We start from the raw sequence: 22,923 nt of genomic DNA, 5'->3' as shown, positions 1-22,923 counted from the left end.
GTCTTGCTCCCCTAGCTCTGCTCATGCCCTCTGGTGGGATGTCCACTGCTCCCTGGCTGCGGCTTGAGCAAAAACACACTGGAAAGAAACAGGGCCACCCTGCTCGCCAACCCACCGTCATCCGGCACCACACGCAGTGCCGCGCGGTGACGCTCTGGTAGCACTTGATACTTTTGTGGCACCGGTCACACTTGACAGAAGAGTTCCCTTCCACCCACGCGTGCTGCATCACCTGCAGGAGGGAAGGGAAGGATACCAGGGAAGGCTGCAGAGCCACATCCCTGGGCCCTGAGCCTGAGGAGAAGGGTCTGGGAGGAGTGGGGACAGGGCGGAGGGGTTGCTTTCCCTTCAGTGGATGCACTTAGTGGATATGGGGCTGCTCTGCTGAAGTGCACTGACGTGGTCCCTCCCTGCTTAACCACCATCATCCTAATCAAAGTAGACAAAAAGCACCTGGCCTGCACTTTGAATAGCTCATTCACCCTGGTAGGTTAGCCTCTGAGCAGCATCCTGTCTGGCAGTCCATCTGTCTGTCTTGCAGAATGGTCTGCAAGTGTGATGTGCTTGTGCGCGCCCTCTTCTGGAAGGCAGTGTGATGCAGGGACGCGTGAAAGGGCTTGGGCTGCAGACAGAACTGGTTGGAGTCACCGATCTTCCACTTTGCTGCCAGGTGACCTTGGGCCAGTTCCTGCACCTCTCTGAGTCTCAGGACCCTCATCTGTAGAATTTGGCATGATAAGCCCACCTCTGGGTTTGCTGGGAGCATTTAAAAAGATAGCACACTTGGAAGAGCCTCTCTGGCACAATTCTGGCCCTTTGGAGGTGTTCAGTGAAGGATAAGACTCCCTCCCCGCTCCAGTCTTCTATAAGCCAGTGGCTCTCAGCTCATTAGAACCACCTGGGAGCTTCTAGAAGTCCTACTTACCCGCCCTCACTCCAGACCAAATCAATCAGAGTCTCTGAAGACCAGATTCATCAGTTTATTTTAAAGCACCCTGAATGATTATGAATAATGTGCAGCTAAGGTTGAGAAGCACTCTAGAAGGAAGTTAGAGAAAAGTCCAAAGAAATTAGTGTGGTTCAGCAGCCAGCGGCTTGCACATCTGCTTCCTGGACAGCTGGCTGTACCTGCACGCTGACCAGGAAATGCCACTAGGGCAACCCAGGAACGTGGGAAGCAGGCGGGGAAAATACGTGTTTGTGTGTGGATGTAAGTGGAGTCACAGTGGCCTATGACACCAGATTCTGGGAGCCTAAGCCCTCAGTTATCTCTGTCCAGCATTTCTACAGAGCTTCTCAAAATTGTCCTCGAGGGCACTCCAAACAGCAGATGTGGCCTCTGGAGGAATGTGAGGGCATAGCCTGAAGTGCCAACTACAAACAATATTAAAAACACATGGCGTATCTGCATAATACCATCCATATCTGCACTAAATAAAAGTTTTAAATTCCTTATCAATTAAGTTACTACATCCTCCCCCCGCCCAAAGGTTTTTGGTAAAATTGTTGCTCTAGAAGCTATGTCATGTTTTATTCTACAGCCTCTCACCTGCCACTGTGTACCCCTGAAGGTATAAAGAACCCAGTTTCCTAATCAATTTGTCATCTATCTGGTCACACTGAATTTGCTCTAAGAGTCCTATGATCTCCATTTTGGAGAGAAACATATGAGGCTTCAGAGAGGTTAAGGGACCGGCCTTAGGTTCCAAGGCTGGTAAGTGGCCAAGTAGGAGCCCATGGCTGTGTCCCATCACTACGCTGCCTTCTCCATCCTCTGTTGGGATCAGAAGAGTTGGCAATCTGGGTTGCCCTGGAGACTCAGGAGTTTGTGACTATGCCCTACTGGCCCGTCAGGGGCCTCCCTCTGTTTCGTATGTGGCAAGTGGCCAGAGTGTAGGCATAGGGCATGAGCTCAGGAGGTACACAGTGCATCCTGGTGAAAGGTATGAACATGAAAAGGGAGCGGTGTATGGAGTAGACAAGAGACCATGCGGTGTCTCATGGGGCATGCATGTGTATCCTGGAGGTGCCCTTCTCTCTCCCGAGTCCTTTTGTGGAGGGCTGGATGCCACTCCCTGCTGCTAATCATCTCCTGACTCAGGTTCAATGGTCTCTTCCCTCTACAGGAACTTAGAGTGCCCTTCCCTTACTAATACTAAGGAGAGTGTATTTCTACACTCTGTGAATGGCATCACCCAATGGCCAAGCTCAAAACTGGGAAGCCACTTCTGACCTCTTCTTCTCTCCCTCTCATCCCCTACATCCCCATCACCAAGTCCTGGTGGCGGTACCCCAAAATTATGTCTCAAACTCTCCCTTCATCTCCTCTACCTCAGCCAGGGAGACAGTCAAAATATCCAATAATCGGCATAACCAGGGGATACTCAGTAGAGACAGCCACCACGGTGCGACTGCGAATGTATTGAGTGTAGTGAGTGCAGAGTGCCCCCCACACCCTGTCAGGCCCTCAGTGAGGCACTGCCTCTTGCCTGAACTGTTGGAGGAGCTCTTTTCCCTCCTCTGATGTCTCTCTTGCACCATGGTGCCAGAGCAGTTAACCTAATTTGCAAACCCAATCATTTCTTCATGTGCTTAAAGCTCTTCAGTGGCCCCTTCATTGTGTAAGTGACCCCTTTCCAACTCCTCGGTTGGCCTCATAAGAACTTGCCCAGGCTGGACCTACCACTTTCAGAGCCCATCTCCTACCACGTCCCTACAAGCATCCTCTGTCCCAGTCCCACCAAACTGACTACAGGGTCTGGAATATGCCATGTCTCCATGCCTTGCACTCGAGGCTTCTTCTGCCTAGGGTGCCTTGAACTCCTTGATGCCTTGTGAAGTCCTCATGATGTGGGCTCAAGACACAACTCAAATGCCACTTCCTTTGTGGAAACTCCCCTGGCCTCCTCCTTGGTGCCTCCACTGTATGTCCCATATGGACCTACCGTTATCATATAGCTCACTTCTTTGTACTTTGCTTACATGTCTGTCTCTCTCCCACTAGCCTTCACAGTTCTGGAACAGGCTGGGGACCATCTTGTAACCTGCGAACCCCCTAGCACAGTGCTTGGAACATGGTGGGCACTGCGGAGATGCTGATGGATTGATGGATGAATGGGATGATTTAAGGGTGGTCCTTGAGGCAGAGAAGGGACTTGATAAAGCTTCCTGCTCAGGAATCTGTGGTGATGGACGTGTTGGCCAGGATGCAGCATGCAGTAGAACAACAGGTATCACTAACCTCACCGCCCCTTTTGGTTTTTGAGTATGTTTTGACACATCCAGGAATGTTTTTGGATACACAGCGTTCGTGGACAGTGTATTTACAATCTGAAAACAAAAAAAAACAAAAAGGAAAGTGCTTGTGAGTGTCCACTTTAGGGAGGGCTAGCCGTCTGCCCACCTCCACTCCAGCCCAGGCCCATGCCTCCCTCTGAGTGGCCAGTCAGAGGCAGGGGACATATGGAGTTGGCCTTCCTCATGGAAATCTGGCATAGTCTCCAGTTGCTTATTGAGAAGAGAGTCCACATTTCTCTCCCAGGCGCGTTTCTATACCCTCTATTCCAACACACTGCTTTCCATTGCAGAGAGTGAACGCAGCAAGAAAACATTCTCAGAAAGGCATTTTCTGCTAAGGAGAACATGAGGAGTCCACCTTCTCAGTATGCCAGTGCCATGTATGTTGGAAGTGCTGGAGAGGAAAGAGAAAGGCTGGGGTGTTCTAATTTTGGAGATTTGGAGTTAGGCAGGCCTAGGCCTGAACTCTGGCTCTGCCATTGGTAACCACACACATAATCTTGGGTAACTTTCTTCACGTGTCTGAAATTCAGGGTTTGGGGGACCAAACTGCCTTTCTCTTTGCAAGGCTTTTACAGCATTAACTGAGATAAGGTGTGTAAAGCACTATGTGTCTTGGTCAGAATAGCTATTCCACACATTATTATTGTGGTTGTTACTACTCTTTACTACTATGCAAACCATAGAGGCCCAGAGGCCTCGAACCCACCAGGAATAAGATGGGGTTCTTCTGTAAGAAGAGTGTCAGAGCTGGAAGGCCCGGGGGCCCCTCCACTAGCCCACTGATGCTGGCTCTCAGTTGGCACAGGGCCCTGCTTTGCTAAGGTGACTTTTGTGGCTGGGTCACTTGCTGCCTAGCTCATGTGTGCATGTTTAGATGAAACACTTTGGTGGCCCGAACAGCACCCAAGCGGCAGCTCACCAGGCTCTTGTGGGTCCAGGCGGAGTGTTCGCTACCTGTATGGTAAGGTGGCTGCACCCACAGGCCCTGGCCCCAAAAAGCCTTTGTACTGTAGCCTCTTCCCCTCTCCCTCTGCTCCCCTACTCCCTGTCTCCCTTCTCCTTCCTCCATCACCCCTTCTCCCTCCTTCCCCTCCATCTTTCTCCACTTCTTCTCTCCAGTCCCCTCCCCTCTTTTTTCGCCTTTGTTTTTTTCTCCTCTCCTGACTTTACTAAATGGATTATAAAGACAAACCAAAGGAGAGTCGTAAGTTCCATGCATTTACACAATACAGTCTTATGCTATTTATTAATGACCACCCCCTAGCTTCAGCAAAATAAACATTCACTAGCAAAACCCAATTAAAATCACTATGAGATGTTTTAAAATTGTGCGTGAACATTAATGATTTTTTTCTAGGGCTCAGCGGCCCATGACAGGACTCCACTAACAGGACATTATTTGTTCATTTGACTTGGGTAAGATGGAAATAGGACACAGAGCTCTTGCTTTATTTCCTGCTGTTGGACAATATAGGTGGTCCCTCAAGCCGAGAGGCAGAAGCACTTAGACTCTGCCTGGAATGGCTCAAGACGCTTCCTGGGGAAAGGGGCTTGAAGGAAGTTTACTCACAAACACAGCACAGGCCTTGCTTCCGAACGCCCATCAGCATGATGTGGCAGAAGTTGCAGTAGGTGGGTTTCTTGAAGTGTTTCATGGTCCAGGCATGTCTCCCGTCCCCCTTGGAGCCCTGCAGGGATACGAGGAATGAGATGCTGAGCAGGCAGCTCCATGCGAATGAAAGCCAGGGAGCGGCTCCTGTAGGTTTTTCTTTTTTCTAAGACTCTTCTCCTGTATGGGAAACAAGCTATTCACTTGTTTAACTGTTTTAGGGACTCTTTCAAAAGAAGCACAAATCAAAACAAAGTCCTTTGTTTTTAAAATGAGCAAATATTACACATTAGGAATGTGTGACTAGGAGTGTAGGTATGGGGGATAAAATAAGACCTCTCCTACATGGTTGGCCGAAGTGTAAGTCAGAAGAGACTTTTTATCTGTCTTCTATCTCTCCCTCTCTATCCATCCATCCATCCATCCATCCATCCATCATCATCCTTTAAATGTTTGTAACTTTTGACTTAAAAATTCCCCTTCTTGAGTTTTATCCTAAAGAAATAATTTTTGAAAGTCAGATGAACATTTCTGTGCTCTGCCAGATGTTTAATCCAGCCTTATTGGAAATTGGGGGCGGCTGGGGAGCTCAGTCCATTAAGCGCCCAACTCCTGATTTCAACTCATGTTGTGATCTCACGGTTCATGAGATTGGGCCCCATGTCGGGCTCTGTGCTGACAGTGTGGAGCCTGCTTGGGATTCCCTCTCTCCTTCTCTCTCTCTCTCAAAATAAATAAGTAAGCATTAAAAAAAATCTTTAATGAAAAATTGGAAATATCCTGAAGGTCTCAAAATTACCTGGAGGTTAGTTGTACATCCATATCATTTATCAGCCATCAAAAAGATACTAGTAAGAGTATCTAATGGCATGGGAATATGCTCATGATACAATGCTAAATGAAGAAACTAGAATGCAAAGTGGACAATATAATCTCAGTTTCATGCAATAAGATCTTTGATGAGAAGAAATGTCACTGGGCTGTCAACAGAGGTTAGCCACTGTTAGTACTACAGGTTTATTTTAATCTCTAATTTCTCCTTTCTTCTGCATTTTTCACATTTTCTACCATGAGCATGCACCAGTTTTATAATCAGGCAAAAGTAGTTTAGTGAAAACAACATGCTTCTCTCAACTTTCTGTACACAGATAAAATAGTAAAGAGGCAGAAATAGAGAGGGTTAAACCACTTCCTCCTGAACAGACAAATCCATCCTTACCCACTAGATAAGCCGAGCCTCACATAATCACACACCCTCCCTGAGACACCAGTTCTTCCAGCTTCTAGCTCTAGGAGCACAGTCTCATTGGAGGCCGTGGCTTCAGGAGTATGTCTCCATGTATGCTGTCCCTAAACTTTTCTCATGGGCTCCATCAAAAGACTAACACCCCTGGGCTGGTCTTAAGGGCAGTCAGAACTACTGTTATAAGGTGGGGAGGGCTGGCAGTCAGGGTGCCAGACTCATACCCCAGTTCCTACTTCTGGGCACCTCTGGTTTGGGCTGGTCACAGCAGCCAGATTCATTCCTGTGCCCAGATTGTGCTCCTTATGGTCCCTAGAAAAGCCCATCTGCCTTTCCAAATGCTGGTCTCCTCCTGGGGGAAGGCTAAGCATTTTTCATCTCACCACCTCAAAATCCTGCTTGGTTCAAGATCTGAGTTTTACAGAATTACAGTCTTTTTATCTAATGATTTCCACTTTTAGTAAACAGTTTTACTAATTGATTAAATGTTTCATAAAAAGATTGATTCATCTGCTCATTTGATAAACATCTAATTCAGAGAATTTTTGTATGAATTAAATGAAATAATGTAAGTAAAGCTACTAATCCAGTGCTTACCACAGTGTGAATTAAAACTTTTATTAAGGGGTGCCTGGGTGGCTCAGCTGGTTAAGTGTCCGACTTCGGCTCAGGTCATGATCTCGCAGTCTGTGGGTTCAAACCCTGTGTCGGGCTCTGTGCTAACAGCTCAGAGCCCAGAGCCTGCTTTGGATTCTATGTCTCCTCCTCTCTCTGCCCCTCCCATGCTCATGCTCTGTCTCTCTCTGTCTCTCCATAATAAATAAACATTAAAAAACTAAAAAAAAACCAAAAAACCCTTTTATTAAGTTTCTCTCAGTGTTAGACACTAGGGAACACAAAACAAGTGAAGTACCCATTTACCTGTCAGGAGGTAGACTTCTACCTATACAAGAAAGAAAAGAGAGAAAAAGAAAAGAAAGAAAAGAAAGAAAGAGGCCTTGGAAAAGTTGTATAAATAATCCAAGACCATAAAAAAACAAGCAACTGATTTAATAACTGGGGGTCTTGCTGGCCTGAGCCCTTTAGTCCCTCTCCCCTGCCTCTACAATCCAGGGTTTTCTTTCCTGGGCAGAAAGGAGATTACAGCACTCTTCAGCGGACCCCACTGCGCCTTCCTGTAGCCTGAATGATGGTCATTTTACCTGAAAATACCTTCATTAACTAAGCCAGCTGACTTTCCTTTTCTCAGATACTGTTTTCCTAGATACAGGATTAGAAGCGAAAGGACGGAGGGGAAGGCTAAAGCAACATTTCTGCTTGGGTTATAGCACCATCATGTGGCCTTTTCATTTCTACAGGCTGTGGGAGTAACCTCCCCGCGGTGAACCAGGGGCGAGGGTGTGGCTGCAACTTCCCCCGGACACAGCCTCTTTCTCACATGCATGTGTGCCATTCAGACATTTTCAGTGTCCACAAGTGGGTTTGGAAAGAGCCAAAGGAGCCATGTGATTTTTAAGACATTGAGGGATGCTTTCTTCAGAGTCCTGAGTATTAGATGCAAAAACTTACAATTTAGTGCATGTTTAGAATCAGATGCATAAAACTTTTGATCAATAAAAACCACATTGGCATTTGCTTTTGTCTGTCAATTTATTGATGTAAATTATGGTCTTCTACATGGCTGTTTTGGCATTTGGGGGAGATACTGGGGACAGTGTTGAAGAAATAGTCTGTCTCTCCCTCTTCCAGCCCTAAGACAGCGGCTCCATGCAGAGTCGTGTGGTGCCTTGGACTTACCAAGTCCAAAACAGAATAGAGAACAGAAATTGCTTCCTTGTGATTAAAGTGTTTCATTTTCATTCCCACATTTCAGAGAAAAAACCAGGTATGCTGGAACAACACCCAGGCAGGACTTCTACTTTGATCCACGTATTGATAGCAGAAAGTATGTCTTCCTTATCTGAGCACCTCATGTCCTAGCTCACGTGGGTTCTTGCCCATGGAATGTTCTTGGTAAAGAGTCACTGAATGACGTGTGCTCCTCCGAAATATGGAGGTTAGCCTCTGGTATTAACTAGGTGTGTGTCCTTGGCAAAATCCCTTTACCTCTCTGGCCCTCAGTTTGTAAAATGAAGGGATTAGACCACGGATCACCAGGATCTTCTCCAGCTCTGACTTTTTGGGTCCTAAGGAATAAGAAGGGAGTTGCATAGCTCCTGGGTCCTTGATTTCTAGTTAGCACTTGGAAAGACCTGGACGTGCCAAGATGACTGCAGGATTCTTTGTTCTTGAGTGTTGGGAACAGAGGCTCAGGTTCTGAACTGCAGTCCTGAATTGCAGAACTGTCACCTGGAGACATTATAGGTAGTGGCAGCCAGCTATAGGCTGACCCAGCTGAATGTGCCATTCTTCTCTCTGACATTTCAATAACCTCCAAGAAGTGTTGTCCACAACTGATGCGATGGTCCTGGTAAATGCTCAATGTCACGATGTGTACTTCTGGTTTTTATCCTTCCTACCTTGTGTATGGGTATCCTTCCTACCTTTTGCATTTCCCTTGCAAAATAAGCAGACTAGGTCAGATGCAGGCGTACATTATGCCTCTATATGTATCCCCTACTCAGATCAAACTGGGAGGTTTCTCTAATACACTCCGAACTTTGTCATTTAGGTCTTTGACCAAGCTTTTCTCCCAGCCATAAACTCTCTCTTCTATCATCTTCCATCTGCCAAATCATATCCATCCTTGAGAACCAGATCCAACATCCTCTAAAGTCTTTCTACCTGATCTTTACACTCAAGGATGAGATACTAGAATCCCACATGTACTTCCGGCCAGGGCAAACAACCTCCAAGGCTTCTCCCTCTTTCTCACTTCTAAGTGTGGGAGGTTTAGCAAGCGTGGGATCTTTGGAGTCAAGTGCAAATAAACTCTGCTTCCTCCTTTGCTCTTTAGGCCCCAAATCTCACTTTTCCATCTACATAAATTGGGGGAAAATATCTATCTTATCTGGTTGATTTGGTGGTTGAATAAGATACCATCACTGAATGTCCTCCACCTTCTGACAGATCGGTAGTTTTCCTTCCCTTCCTTCTCCTTTTCTTCCTTCCTCAACTCTCTTAGCATGTTTTAACCTAACTTGTGGAAAAGATGGTATTATCCCTTGATTTCTGCCCCCCCCCTTCCCGGTTGGGTATAAGCTTCTGGTGGATGAATACTATATCTGTGTCCCCTCCCAGCATTCAGAACAGTATCTTTACTTAGTTATAATTTAGAAAATGTCCTCTGTGAAATGAATGAATTATATGCCAGGCACTAATCAGTAAAAAGAGAGGACTTTTGGGCTGGTCTAGAGTATCTGGTGTGTCCATGGGGGTCTGGGGCAGAAGCCAAGGCCGTATACAGATGTTAACTTCCACGTGGAGCCTGATGCTTCTGAAAGGCAAGAGCTCTTTGAACTCAGGCTTGCTGACTTACAGAGTCATCCATGCCCAGCAGGACCAGCAGTGGGATGGTGGTCATCCCTCCGTGGACCCATTCCTCTAGAGACACAAAGCCGTCCCGGTCGTAGTCCATTCCTTGCAACATCTCCTTCAGTATCTGCAGAACCCAGAGAGCAACAATTGTCCACTTTCATCCTGCACTTCCCTGCCTCCCTCTGTCTCCTTCTTTCTCGTTTGCTCTGCCTTATCTTTGCCCTCTAATTCACAGTGAGCAGAGCAGTGAGGGGGCAAAAAGGGGTGAGGAGGCCAGTGTTCAGTGCCTGGCCCTGCCCTTCCCTGACTGTGTGGCCTTGTGCAAGCCACTCCTTTCTGGGTTCTGCTTTGCTCATCTGTAAAATGAAAATAACACTGCTATGCTTGGAGCACCGTAGTGAGGGCAAGAGAAAATGAATATAAAATGTCTAATCTAATATCTGACTCATAGGAGCCCCCCCAGTGTAATTATTATTATTAATATTACCTGGTGATTGAGAAAATCTTTAAAATTCTTTCTAGCTCTAAGTTCCTTGAACTCCTGTTATAAAAATTTAACTCCGGTGGAAAGGTTAGGGAGTATTATTAGGTATTACTATTTGAATTATGTCTTCAATTTTTCCTGTCAGAGAAGTGGAAGGTCAAGGTATAGGACCCTAGAGAAGTTGCCTATAAGAAACTAAGTCTGGGAGAGCATGCACAGTAAACATTTGTATCCAAGTCCTGAATCCTGCTTTTCATTTTGGAGGCTCACGTGGACGTCACCCCTTGCTTCTGGAAACTCACAGGCCTCAGCTCCGTGGGATCCCACTCCAGATACTGGGCAACGTGAAGCATCTGGCTGACAATACGATCCATCTCCTGGAAAACATCAAGAGGAGAGAACCACTGAAGATGTGTTTTCGAGAGCAAGTCTCAAAATCCAACCCCCAGCGAAGCTCCTGGGCAGGGGCGGAGCACAAGAAGCAACAGTGTAACTGTTCTGCTCTTTATTTATGCCTTGACTACAAAGGTCTATGGAGAGTAGATGCTCAAAGAAGCACAGAACATGGACATGTCAGAGGTATGGAGAAAGCTCACTGAACACCGACCTCCTCCTGGACCCACCTGGACTCACCTTTTTCCCCAATCCTGTGCTTTGACCCAGCATAGAGGGTACCCATGTTTTCCCCTTCTTTGTGACTGTAGCTCCCTAAATATTTATAAGCCAACACAATTCTCTCCTGTCTATTTTATCCCTCCTCATTCCCATAGCTTTAAAAAAAATTTTTTTTAACGTTTATTTATTTTTGAGACAGAGAGACAGAGCATGAACAGGGGAGGGCAGAGAGAGAGGGAGACACAGAATCTGAAGGAGGCTCCAGGCTCTGAGCTGTCAGCACAGAGCCCGACGCGGGGCTCGAACTCATGGACCGTGAGATCATGACCTGAGCCGAAGTCGGACGCTTACCCGACCAAGCCACCCAGGTGCCCATCCCATAGCTTTAGCAACTTGGGATCCATCTATACCCCTCAAGGGTCGGTTTCAGTTGGATATAGGGCCACTATGTTGGTTGTAGCTCAGGCACTATGATTTAGGTCACTTGGGGCATCTCCTCTGTTTCCTTTGCATCACATCCAGCCCTAATCCCAGGGCTCTGTGAATAGGAAATTTATAAGGGCTACATTTGCCTGGTGAGTGAGCCTTTTGTTTAGTACCAAGACCAGGCTTTATTTAAAACCTCACAGAATTGTTGGACGCTAATGAATTAGTACACCCAGTGTTGCACAGAAACACAGTGGACTGAGGAGGGGTTTGCATCTCTTGGGCACCATCGAAGATATTCAAAGTAAGATTGATCTGGGGAGACACATTGGTGAACCGAAGCAAAGTTCAAAAGTGTTACCTCTAGGGGTGCCTGGGTGGCTCAGTCATTTAAGTGTCTGACTTCAGCTCGGTCATGATCTCATGGTTCTTGAGTTTGAGCCCCACTTCAGGCTCTGGGCTGACAGCTCAGAGCCTGGAGCCTGCTTCAGATTCTGTGTCTCCCTCTCTCTCTGCCCCTCCCCTACTCGTTCTCTCTCTCTCTCTCACACACACAAATAAACATTAAAAAAAAAAATAAAAGTGCTACCTCCACCAGGTAGAATGCTGGGTCAAAATAAGCCATCTAAAGCCCAGCAGGGTTTTTAAAAATTGTATTTTATTTAAATTAAAAAAAATCCATCACAAAACTGCAGATGAGGCAGTAAATTGGGATAAGGAAGTGGGCAGAACAGTGGAGACAGGGCTCAGCAAAATTTCCAAAGAAAAAGAGCTTGCAGATCTAGCTGGCTCCAAGATTCATTGATTAATAAAACAATGTGATTCAGGAATCTAATTCAGAGAATTAGATTCAGTCTCGGCCTGTGTGAATGGGTGGGCATTTTCAGGAAGCATAGTAGGTAGATTTTAGGAAGACCTTGTTCCCCTGATGTCTACCCTGGTCAGGCCACATGTGGATACTTAAAGAGTCATGGAGGAGTGGGTTAAGTTCTGTGCCACACTTTAAGAAAGGCACTGACAGAGGCACCTGGGTGGCTCAGTCAGTTGGGCATCTGACTTCGGCTTAGGTCATGATCTTGCTGTTCACAAGTTTGAGCCCCATGTCAGGCTCCGTGCTTACAGCTCAGAGCCTGGAGCCTGCTTTGGATTCGTTGTTCCCCTCTCTCTTTCCCCCTCCCCCACCTGTCCACTCTCTCTCTTTCTCTCTCAAAGATAAATAAACATTAAAAAAAAAATGAATAGCACTGACAATCCAGAGCTTGGTCAGAGTGGTTATTTAAGCCTGCCTTATGAGAAACAGTGTGGAAATTGTGGAATTTGAGCTTAGAGAAGATCTTCGGGTAGATATGACAGTATCTTCAGAAACTGAAAGGCCTATTGTATAGGACTGGTATTCCACTGGTCAGCTGTCTTGGTCAGCTACCCAGGGCAGAAGTAAGCAGAGGGCTGTAGGGAAGGAGTTGAAGGCTGGCCTGTTTTGACCTCCCTGCTGGGTTGGGGGAAGGGGAGGGGAGCAAAGAATCCTGTTTTGTGTAGAAAATTTCTCTGGCAGACTAGAGGTGCCTTTTGTGCAGAAAGGACGCCCTCTCTAACAGTGCCCCCAGCAGTGCAATGGCTGTCCCAAGGGAGAAGGTGAACTCGCCATTCCTATGAGCTTTCACACACAGCCTGAGTATCCATCTTCCAAGGATCCTCCGTGGGAAGTTGAATCAGATATTTCTATTGGGACTCACTTCCATCTACCAATGCTGCCTTCTAAATAGATCTGGAACTTCACCACTTCTTACCAGCTGCAATGCTTCTACCCTGGTGCAAGCTACCATCATTTCTTGTCTTGTCTATTCCAACAGCCTGCTCACTGATATCTCTGCTTGAGTCCATACAGTCCGGTCTCAACAGAGCAGCTGGAGTGACCTGGTAAAACTGAAGTCATGTCACCCCTCTGCTCAAAATCTCCAGTGGTTCTCCACCTCTCCAGAGTAAAAAGACAAACTTTCCCAGTCACCTATATGGCTTGGTATGTTTTACAGACTCTCCCCGCAAGCACCCCTGGCCATCACTTGTCTGATCTCATCCCCTACTATTTCTCACTTTGACCTCCTCACTCTTCTGCTCCATCACTCTGGCCTCCTCATTAATCCACCTACATTCCAAGCCCCCTGAGGACCCCTGCACTGAGGCTCCCTCTGCCTGGAAGGTGTTTCATCTGGATATCTCCAGGACTTACTTCCTCACCTCCTACCAGTCCCTGTTCAAATGCTCCCTGGTGGAGACCTTCCTTGGCTCCTCAAGCTAAACCTGCAGCCCCTTCCCCCCAGTACTTCCTTCCCTCCTTTATCTGTCTTCCAGTACACACATCTCTCTAACACGTATCTTGCTATGCTTTGTAGTGTATGTGCTTGCACGATGATGAAAGTTTCACGAGGGCATGGATTTCTGTCCATTGGCTTCACCGATGTATCCCGGTGCTCGACGTGTGGCAGACACTCAACAAACGTGTGTCGATCCAATGCCTGAGTGTCTGTGATTCTCTGGCTGTTCCCTGGCAGGACACAACCCACAGCATTGCGATGTGGCTGCAGGAATGTCTTAAAGGCACCCTGGGGTTTAGAGGATGTTAGGATGATTTAGGTGGTCTAACGGACTTGTTTCCTTCCTTCCCCGCGGGACTGGTCTGACTCAGCCCCATGCCCCTCGCCCTCACAGCCTTTCTGTTAAGGAGTCCTGTCTCTGACACTGCTGGCCGTGAGCATGAGGCCTGTCTGATTCTTTTTGCCTTCTCTCCTCTCTGCTTTCTTCCTTCTCCATCCTTCCTTTCACCCCATGATCCTGTCCTATCCCTGCCTATTCCCGAGGGAGAGTGGGGGCGGGGCTCAGGCTTTCCCAGGTTCAATGGGATGGGACCATGTGCTCCGATCAGGAAGAACCAGACTCGTTGAGCTAATACCCCGGGCACAAGAGGAAGACTAGGAAGTTAAACTAGATAAGACACTAAAGCATCTCCCCATTTTGAGATTTTGTGATCCTGGGCTTCTAAAATGAAAAGGCCAGGTGGAGTTCACTCCCCCTCAGGCTGCTGCTATTCGAAGTGGTAGTGTGTGTGGGGGAGGAGTTCTACCATGACTTCTGTAGCCCATATTGACACACTGCTATTTCCATAAATATGGAACTGGGAATTTTTACTCTTCCTCTACTCGCTCCCCTCTCCCTGAGATTTTCTTGGTTTCAGGAGGGACATTTGGAGGGAGAACTTACCGCCTGGTCCAGGAGACCGTTCTCATCTGAATCATAGAGACGAAACATGACTGCAAGAGACACAGAGGTGAGGCTCGAGGTGTCCTCTGGGCACCAGGGACGAGCTGAGACTCTGATGCTGTCAGTCTTTAGATGAGTTCTGTCACTGGGGCGAAGGCTATTGCAGCCAGGTTACCCACCCTCCCAGGCGCAGAGTTTGACTTCTTACAGACAGGGTGGGAAGAGGGTGGAGAACCAAGCCGTCTGGCTTCCGGACCTGTCTAACCAATAACTGTGGCTGATGAGATCCAGGTCACGGTATGATTCCTGGTCGAGCATGCGTATCTCGCAGTATCACTGGAACATGACTCAAAGCAAATGCTCAGCTGATGGTGGGTAGAGGCACCCAAATTATAAATGGGATACTGCTTCCGTTGCACACGGAAAGGGTGTGGATTTAGGCAGACTCACATCTTGGCCTTGTCCTACCATCCCGGGCATCAAACAAGTCATTTAACTTTGTTTGGCCATGTTTGTTTATTTGTAAGATGGAGACTGTGATGTTTTCTTTCTCCTAGGTTGTTTTTTTTTTTTTTTAAATGAGGATTAACATGTAAACGATAGGCCAATTTTTGTCTCCATAATAATTTTTAGTTTTTCTAAATAAGATATAAACATAAAGTGTAAAGATATATACAAAACAATAAATATCTTAAAACCTTTAAAATGTTCATAAAAGAAACATGCCAAGTAAGACTACATACATAAAGTAAATATTTTTGCTGGCCTTTTCAATACTTAGAAAGGCTTTAGGAGAAGATTTTTGACAACGTAGCTCTCCTTAAAAAGATACCCAGAGAAGTTTAAATTGACGTGTTCTTTCTCTTAACATCCCCATAGCAAGCAGAGAAGTTCAACATTATTTTATTAACCTCATGATTTCAGGCCAGCTATGATTACTCCAAAAATCGATATTATGACATCTAAATGTTTTTGACCTCATTAAAGATTTTAGAAAGATTGAGCTTATATAATACAGACTTCTATTCCTGTGCCCTATTCCTAAGTCTCACAGTGCTTGGAATGTAGAAAGCACTCAACAGATATTATTCATTTTTCTTTCAATAATGAACATTTATATATGGCATTTAATAAGTACGATGTACTCTCCTATGCAGTTTATCGTTACTACTCATTTAATCCTCATTACCACCACTACAGAAGCTACTGTATTTATTTTTCTGAAACGTCAACATGTTATTCAGAAATATCCTCTATCATGTTCTAGCTGTAGGGAGGTGATGCAGGATAAGGAAGATCTGAGAGAGAAATTTGGGCAAAGTACTAAATTTTCATTTATTTTGGTCATCTAAAAGGTAGGGATCCTGTCTGTGATCTCAGAAGTAAGCAGAGTGGGGAGCACAGCTGAACACGTCTTCATTTTCCTCCAGTTCTAACTTCATCAGGCCTGCTTTCTCTGTGGAGCCTCCCCTAACTGCCCCTTCCTCCACATACCCACTCTGGACCTCTCAGCATGTACCCAAAGGTGACAACACTCCTGCTAAGTTGTCTGTGTGTTGCTACATCTTTCTGTATGTTTTAATATCCCTGCACTTTGTGCTTGTTCAGCTGTGTGATCCTGGTAGGAGCTGAGGTTCTTTAAAAGTAGGATCGTGGCCTTGGGATTCTCCGTGAAACTTCAGAATGTCCTGGTCAGAGGAACTCGGCATATGAGGCTGACTCACCAAGCAGATAAAGAAGGACAGACCTTCCCACGACTGTTGCTCCCAGACCCTGGGCAGGGGCAACTCTTAACACAGAGCTCTCTTGGTCCTAATATGCACTGATAGTAGAACTAGAAAGTGTAAGCACTCAGTTTTTCAGCAGCATGGCCTTGGGCAAGTCATTTACACTTTCTGCGCTTTCTGACATGTCAAATGAAAACAATCACACTGACCTAGGGTTATTGTGAGGTTAAAATGAGATAATGTATTTAAAATGATTAGCAGAGGGGTGCCTGAGTGGCTCAGTCAGTTAAGCGTCTGACTTCAACTCAGGTCATGATATCATGGTTGGTGGGTTTGAGCCCCGTGTCTCAGGCTCAGTGCTGACAGCTCAGAGCCTGGAGCCTGCTTCCAATTCTGTGTCTCTCTCTCTGCCCCTCTCCCACTCATGCTGTCTCTCTCTCTCTGTGTGTCTCAAAAATAAATAAATGTTGAAATAATTAAAAAAATAATAAAGTGATTAACAGATATAAGGTGTTCAACAATGAAAATTATTATTGTTAATGTATTGATAAAAGGTATGAGTTCAGGCTATAATTTCCAAAAAGATACATGTTTGGTTATTAAAAAGGAAAGCGTAAGTTGTTTTCAGTCATTAAAATCAGGGGAAGATTTGAATTTATTTGGTTTCATTAAAAAAACACAAGTAAGATTAAAAACTCAACAGGCCAAATGATCTGCAACAAAAAATTACAAGGAAAAAAATAAGCAGAAGATTAAAACAGAAGAAACATAAGAAGCAATGGCAATGTATAGACCAAGTTTGGATCCTGAGTCAAACAACTAAAAATATATAAGATAACTGGGAAAATGTGAACACTGGCAATATTTGATATATAAACGGTGAAATGAAATCAAGTCACTTATGTCAAAGGGTTTTAAAATGGAGCTGGGAGGTCATCAAGTAGATGGGCCCTACCCACATCCTAACTGGGTGGAACTGTGAACTCTGACTTGGGCCAAACTTCAAATATTCCAAGGACTCAATTCTAATACCTGTAACTTACTACAGTAAGAGTCTGCTTAGTGACAGCCTTAGTAACCAATTATATTCAGTCAAGATTCGTCTTCTGCCATCAACACCAATAAAAAAATTCTCTGTAAACAACATATACAAGCATTCCCTTTTGTCTTTAAAAACCCTCAACTTCTGTTCCCTCGGAAGGGCACTATTTGGCTTGCTGCCCAAATCTGTGTTCCCTGAACTGCTATTCTGAGGCCCTAAATAAGTGCTTTTGCTCTTATACTGGCCCTGCCTCTTTTCTCTCTGAACAGACAATAGTAAGGAGTCATTGTCTTTCAATGTGATAATGGTGCCGTGGTTATATTTAAGAAAAAGTCATATTTTTTGAATACTGAAATATTCATAGGTGAAATTATGTGATGTCTGAAATTTGCTTCGACATTTCCTGGGGCAGAGGGAATGCATGGGAGGTATAAATAAAGCATGATTGATTATAAATCAGTAATTACTGAAGGTGGCTGATGGGTACATGGAAGCTCATTGTACTTTATACTTTTATCTACGTTGGAAATTTTCTATAATAAAAAGTTTTTTAAAATGCAGTTTCTTGGGGTGCCTGGGTGGCTCAGTTGGTTAAGCGTCTGACTTCGGCTCAGGTCATGATCTCGCTGTTTCCGAGTTCCAGCCTTGCATTGGGCTCTGTGCTGACAGCTCAGAGCCTGGAGCCTGCTTTGGATCCTGTGTCTCCCTCTCTCTCTGCCCCTCCTACACTCATGCTCTGTCTCTATCGCACTCAAAAATAAATATTATCGAAAGAAAAAAATATATATAAAATAAAATAAAATAAAATGCAGTTTCTTTCTATTGCCATTACAAAGACCCAGTCTGAGAGCCACTAGTATGAAAACATCTTTCACATCCTCTCTGGTAACTATGAACAAATATAAGGCCTCAAAGTCCAGCTGAATCTCAGAAATAATTGGACATTTCACTTTAAACACTAGCCAAAAGAGACATAAATCTGCTATATTTGCTACCAAATTGGCACTTAAGGCTTGCAATTGTTAACACCTCAAAACCGTGGGTGGTTAGTGAACTGTTTCACTTTGGTTTGGGCGAGGGTTAACCTTTGCCAGATACTTCCCTGTTAATGTTTCAGTTTTGTTGACTCATCTTATTATTAACTGGAATTTTGACTTTTGCTATGATGTATTATGTTTTTCCCTTTAATGTCTACTAAAGTCCCAAAAAGAGCCAAAACAATACATCTTTTTTAACGAGGTCCTATTGTCTTCTGTTTTTAAAAGTCTGCCTGTAGGCTGATGGAGGCCAGTGAGCCCAACCCTGCAGTGAGTCTTACTAGGAGCCCACAGGCTGTTTCAGCTGCTGTGGGCTTTCCTTTCTGCTGCTGTGGGCCTTCCTTTCTGCCACCAGATATTATTCCCTCCCTGAAACCAACTTTAAGGAGCATTGTGAAACCAAGATCAACTCCCTTACCTAACTAGCTGTTTCTCTCTAGAGGCCAAAAAAATGTGGCGTAGGGGTGGGTGAAGAAATGAAAATAAGTTTTAATGAGATAGAGACTGATTAATTCTCAAGAAAAAAAAAAAGATTCCCTCATAAAGAGTTGTTTGGGCACAGAACAGGAGAAGGAAGACAAATACTGAATATCCTCCCTTGAAAAATAAGAGAAGGTGGCAGCTTTTTGGTTGGAGGCTTTCAGGAAGTTCCTTCAGCAAAGAAGGGGAGTCTTGACCCCTTGTAGAGACTTCTCCCCTTTCCAAATCCTGGTTCTCAATACCAAGGTCTCAGATGCGCTTCCCACTCTCCATACAACTGGTTCTGGTCCCAACGTGGATTCCAGGAAATGTTCAGATCACTGTTGGTGACAGGACAGAAACATCTTCCCCAAGCAGGCATCACCAGTACCCATGATCCCAGATCAATCTCCGTCTGACATGTTTAGAAGGAAGAACAAGACACTACATCTTCCTCTAGGAAAAACTTGATGCCCTTTGACAGGGTGGACACTTACATTCCAGCTTATCCTGAGGTCTCCCCGTCTCTAGCAGGGACAGGTAACACACGACATCCTTCAGGTACACTATAGGGGATTCTGAGCCTGGAGATGGAACAACAGGATTTCCCAGGAGGGTTGCAGCCACTTGGTCTTTTGCTGGCACCTGCTTCTCGGTGATCTTTGATTCTGCAATAGGCAAAAGGAAACCATCCAACGGCACTTAACGTTTAGTAAATATTAAACCTTGTTTGTTGCTCCATCATTTTCTTGGTAGAGAAAGTGTTGGTTACTTAAATATGATCAAATCAGTGGTCCTAGAAATCCAGTTTGTAGCATTCATACTCTATGAATGGAGCCCATTCTGACACTTTTAAGAATCTCTATCATTGTAAGAAATTCACCTATACCCTGTGAATTTTCAGAAAAGATGAGAATGATTTTTAGTAATATCAATACCCAACAGGTAAATGTCATTTTGCCTAATTTTTTGGGAACACTTACTCAATTTGTAGAGTTACTTTTGGCTGGGATTCCAAAATCCAGACAATTGGTCACATACCAGTACACCTTTTTACGGTTTTCTTCTCAAATACATTCAAAGATAAAGAAAAAGATGAACATTCAAAAGAGAAAACTGGGATCAACAATCGACAAATTTCCAGGCACTCGGAAGAATTCTGACTAGCCGCAAGCCTAATCTATTGGATTAAGAAAATGCAGAAAGTGGTTTATCATACCACAGGAATACGGTAAGTTATCCCTCTGGAGTTTTCCTTCTTTTAGGTTGGAAAACTCTGTCTTTCTTGTCTTCTAATCCAGAAATATGAGGTTATTGTTAATGAGAAAACTGGGCACCTATATTTTACTGTGTGAATTATACTTTTCTCAAGGCACTTTAAGGGATATCTCTCTTCCCCCCAGCCTCTCTAGATCCATGCCCATAAGAAATGATCTCTTAATAATTTCCAGAACGAGGGTAAATTTGCAGAAAACACAGGGAAAAGTAAGAGGAAGACTGGTAGTGAAAAATCCACTTAGGTGTTGTGCCACTAAGTGGTGGAGGTCTGAAGATATAGACAGAGGGAAAGACAGCCCTGATGTAATGGCTGCTTCCAGTAATGGAAGGCAATGCAACCGGTATACTTTTTATTCAGAAAGCCAAAGTGCCAAGCAAAGGCAAACAGTTCCTATCAGTCCAGTAGAGCTGTGCAACATGAAAGCCTACCTTATGAAACAGAGCTATAAAACAAGGACAGGAAACTCCATCTTGAAGTCTCAGAAAACCAGATCTTCAGAAACAATTTCCTACTGGACAAGAAAGACCCTCAGGAGGTTGAGAGAAGATATGTTAAATTGGAGCAGAGAGCCTCAGGGGTGAGCAAGGTGGGATAAAAATACAATAGGGTGAAATAAAAATAAGGATAGTAAGATGGGGGAAACTGCAATAAAATTACATATGCAACACAAGTATTAAAATCAGCACTGGAGGAAAAGTTATGAAAAAACATAACCTATAAGACAACTGTGAGAAATCCTTTGCACTAGGTAGCCCATTATACCTCAAGTTACTGTTACATCCTCAGATTATCCATCCATGAAAACACTATTATAATGACTTCTGTTTTGACTAAATTGGAGTAACACGACCAAATTTATCCTTCTACTGAAACAAAAAACTGGACAAAAGATATGAAACAATGGGCACTGAATGTGGTAGCACCAAATGGTGATCCCAAGAGACAGAATACAAATGAGATGATCCCCATAATTGCCACATCATACTGTTCAGAAAGAGTTTCTAGGCTGTAGCACTGGTAGGTGGAACCCAGGAAGATTCTGGAAGTCTCTCTGAGCTGAAGAGATAGAGCTTGAAGCCTGGGGAGCCCAAGGTGGCTAGAGTTCACAGAGCAGAGCACCAAAGAGGAAGAAGCTGCACAGAGAGAACTCCAGAGGTCTACAAAGGGTACTCTGTGAATAATCAGTGGAGAGTTCCGTTCCATTATTCAGCTGAGTAACAATGAGTACAGATGTGCGAGGAGACTACTGGAGGCTGGAGAAAGAGTCAGTATTAGAGGGAACAGTCCCTGGAATGCACAGAGAGCCAGGAATAGTGTCTATTCTCACCAACTAAGGTAGAAACCCCCATAACTCATGAATCATTGAGTACAGTACTCAGAAGAGTTTTGTTTTGATTGTTGGGTAAAATTAGCAAATGCCTTTCTGGTCCTGGCTAACAAACCTTTAAAAGCTTGACCTGAAAAGGTCAAACTATTTCCAAGTAGCCTAACTGTGCCCCAAAACAAAGCTCAAGAATTTTTATGGGAATATCAAAATATCCAATACCCAATGATGTAACATTTTCAATGGCTGGCATTTAATAAAAAACTGACAGGTATGCAAAGAAGAAAGGAAATATAAACAATAATAATGAGAAAAAGCAATTGAAATGACACAGATGATATAACAGACAAAAGCTGTAAAATAATTATTACAACTGTATTCCATATGTCCAAGAGGCTAGAGGAAAGATAGTACACTTTAAGTAGGAATATAAAAGATATTTAAAAATGCCTGTCTATATCAAGTGTCTAGATATGATGCGTGAAATGAAAAAAAAATGCACTGAATAGGACTTAGAGTGGATTAGACATTGCAGAAGAAAAGATTAGTCAATTTGAAGCACAGCAAAAGAAACCATCCAAAAAGACTAAAAAAAGAAAGAAAAAGAGCATCATATTGTGAGCTGTGGGACAACTTCAAGTAGTCAAATAAACATGTAGTTGGAATACCTAAAGAGGAAAGAAAGAAGTAGGAAAAAATTGAAGAAATAATGGCTAAAATTTTTCCAAATGTGTCGATATTTGATAAAAGCAATAGAACCTCAGATCCAAGATTCTCAATGAACCCCAAACACAATAAATATAAATAAAACTACATCAAGGTGGGTTGCCTAGGTGGCCCAGTTGGTTAAATGTCCGACTCTTGAACTTAGCTTAGGTCTTGATCTCATGGTCGTGAGTTCAAGCCCTGTGTTGAGCTCTGCACTGAGCATAAAGCCTACTTTAAAAACAACAACAACAAAAACCCCCAAAGCTACACCAAAAACATCATAATCAAACTGATTAAGATCAATGATAAAAAAAATCATAAAGGAAGCCAGAGGAAAAAAGGCACATTATGTAGAGAGAAACAAAGATAAGAATGACAGTAATTTTCTCATTGGAAAGAAAGTAAGCTGAAAGTCAGTGGAACAACATCTTTAAAACACTAAAGGAAAAAAAATTGTCAACCTAAAATTCCTTACTCAGTGAAATATCTTTAGAAAAAAAAGGCAAAATAAAATTTTTTCAGATGTACAAAACTGTATAGAGCTGCACTACAAGAAGTGGTAAAGAACATCTTTTTTGTAGAATTATATCATACAGAAACTTAGATTTACACACAAGAATAAAGAGCACTGAAACCGGTAACCACATGGGAAAATATAAAAAAATATTTTTCTTATTAGTTAAATCTCCTTAAAAGATAATTAACTATTAAAGCAAAAATAATAACAATGTGTTGTGCAGTTTATAATTTAACATATGTAGAAGTAAAATGTATGACAACAATAGCACAAAGGCCTAGATAAGAAATGGAGATATACTGCAATACATTTCTTATAGTATATGCAAAGTGGAATAATATTACTTGAATGTAGACTATGATAGTTAAAACAGTCACTATCTTAAACTATATTTAACATAGTTAAAATAATATAACAAAGT

At 43.9% G+C, this 22,923-nt stretch overlaps 1 protein-coding gene across 1 annotated transcript in view; it reads right to left on the bottom strand.

The window, feature by feature from the left end:
* Nucleotides 1-22,923, bottom strand: part of DGKG (diacylglycerol kinase gamma) — a 202,365-nt gene that overhangs the window by 109,875 nt on the left and 69,567 nt on the right. Inside the window, exons 6-12 of the mRNA XM_042955649.1 lie at nt 19,172-19,342; nt 14,410-14,459; nt 10,416-10,490; nt 9,631-9,753; nt 4,871-4,988; nt 3,242-3,330; nt 116-232 (exon numbers count right to left, since the gene is read on the bottom strand). Coding sequence (XP_042811583.1) covers nt 116-232; nt 3,242-3,330; nt 4,871-4,988; nt 9,631-9,753; nt 10,416-10,490; nt 14,410-14,459; nt 19,172-19,342 — 743 coding nt within the window. The remainder of the gene's footprint in view (nt 1-115; nt 233-3,241; nt 3,331-4,870; nt 4,989-9,630; nt 9,754-10,415; nt 10,491-14,409; nt 14,460-19,171; nt 19,343-22,923) is intronic.

The sequence above is a fragment of the Panthera leo genome, chromosome C2 (assembly GCF_018350215.1).
Source record: "Panthera leo isolate Ple1 chromosome C2, P.leo_Ple1_pat1.1, whole genome shotgun sequence".
Taxonomy (NCBI): Eukaryota; Metazoa; Chordata; class Mammalia; order Carnivora; family Felidae; genus Panthera; species Panthera leo.
The sequence above is the reverse complement of the archived record's forward strand: the minus strand, read 5'-3'. Positions and strand labels throughout refer to the sequence as shown.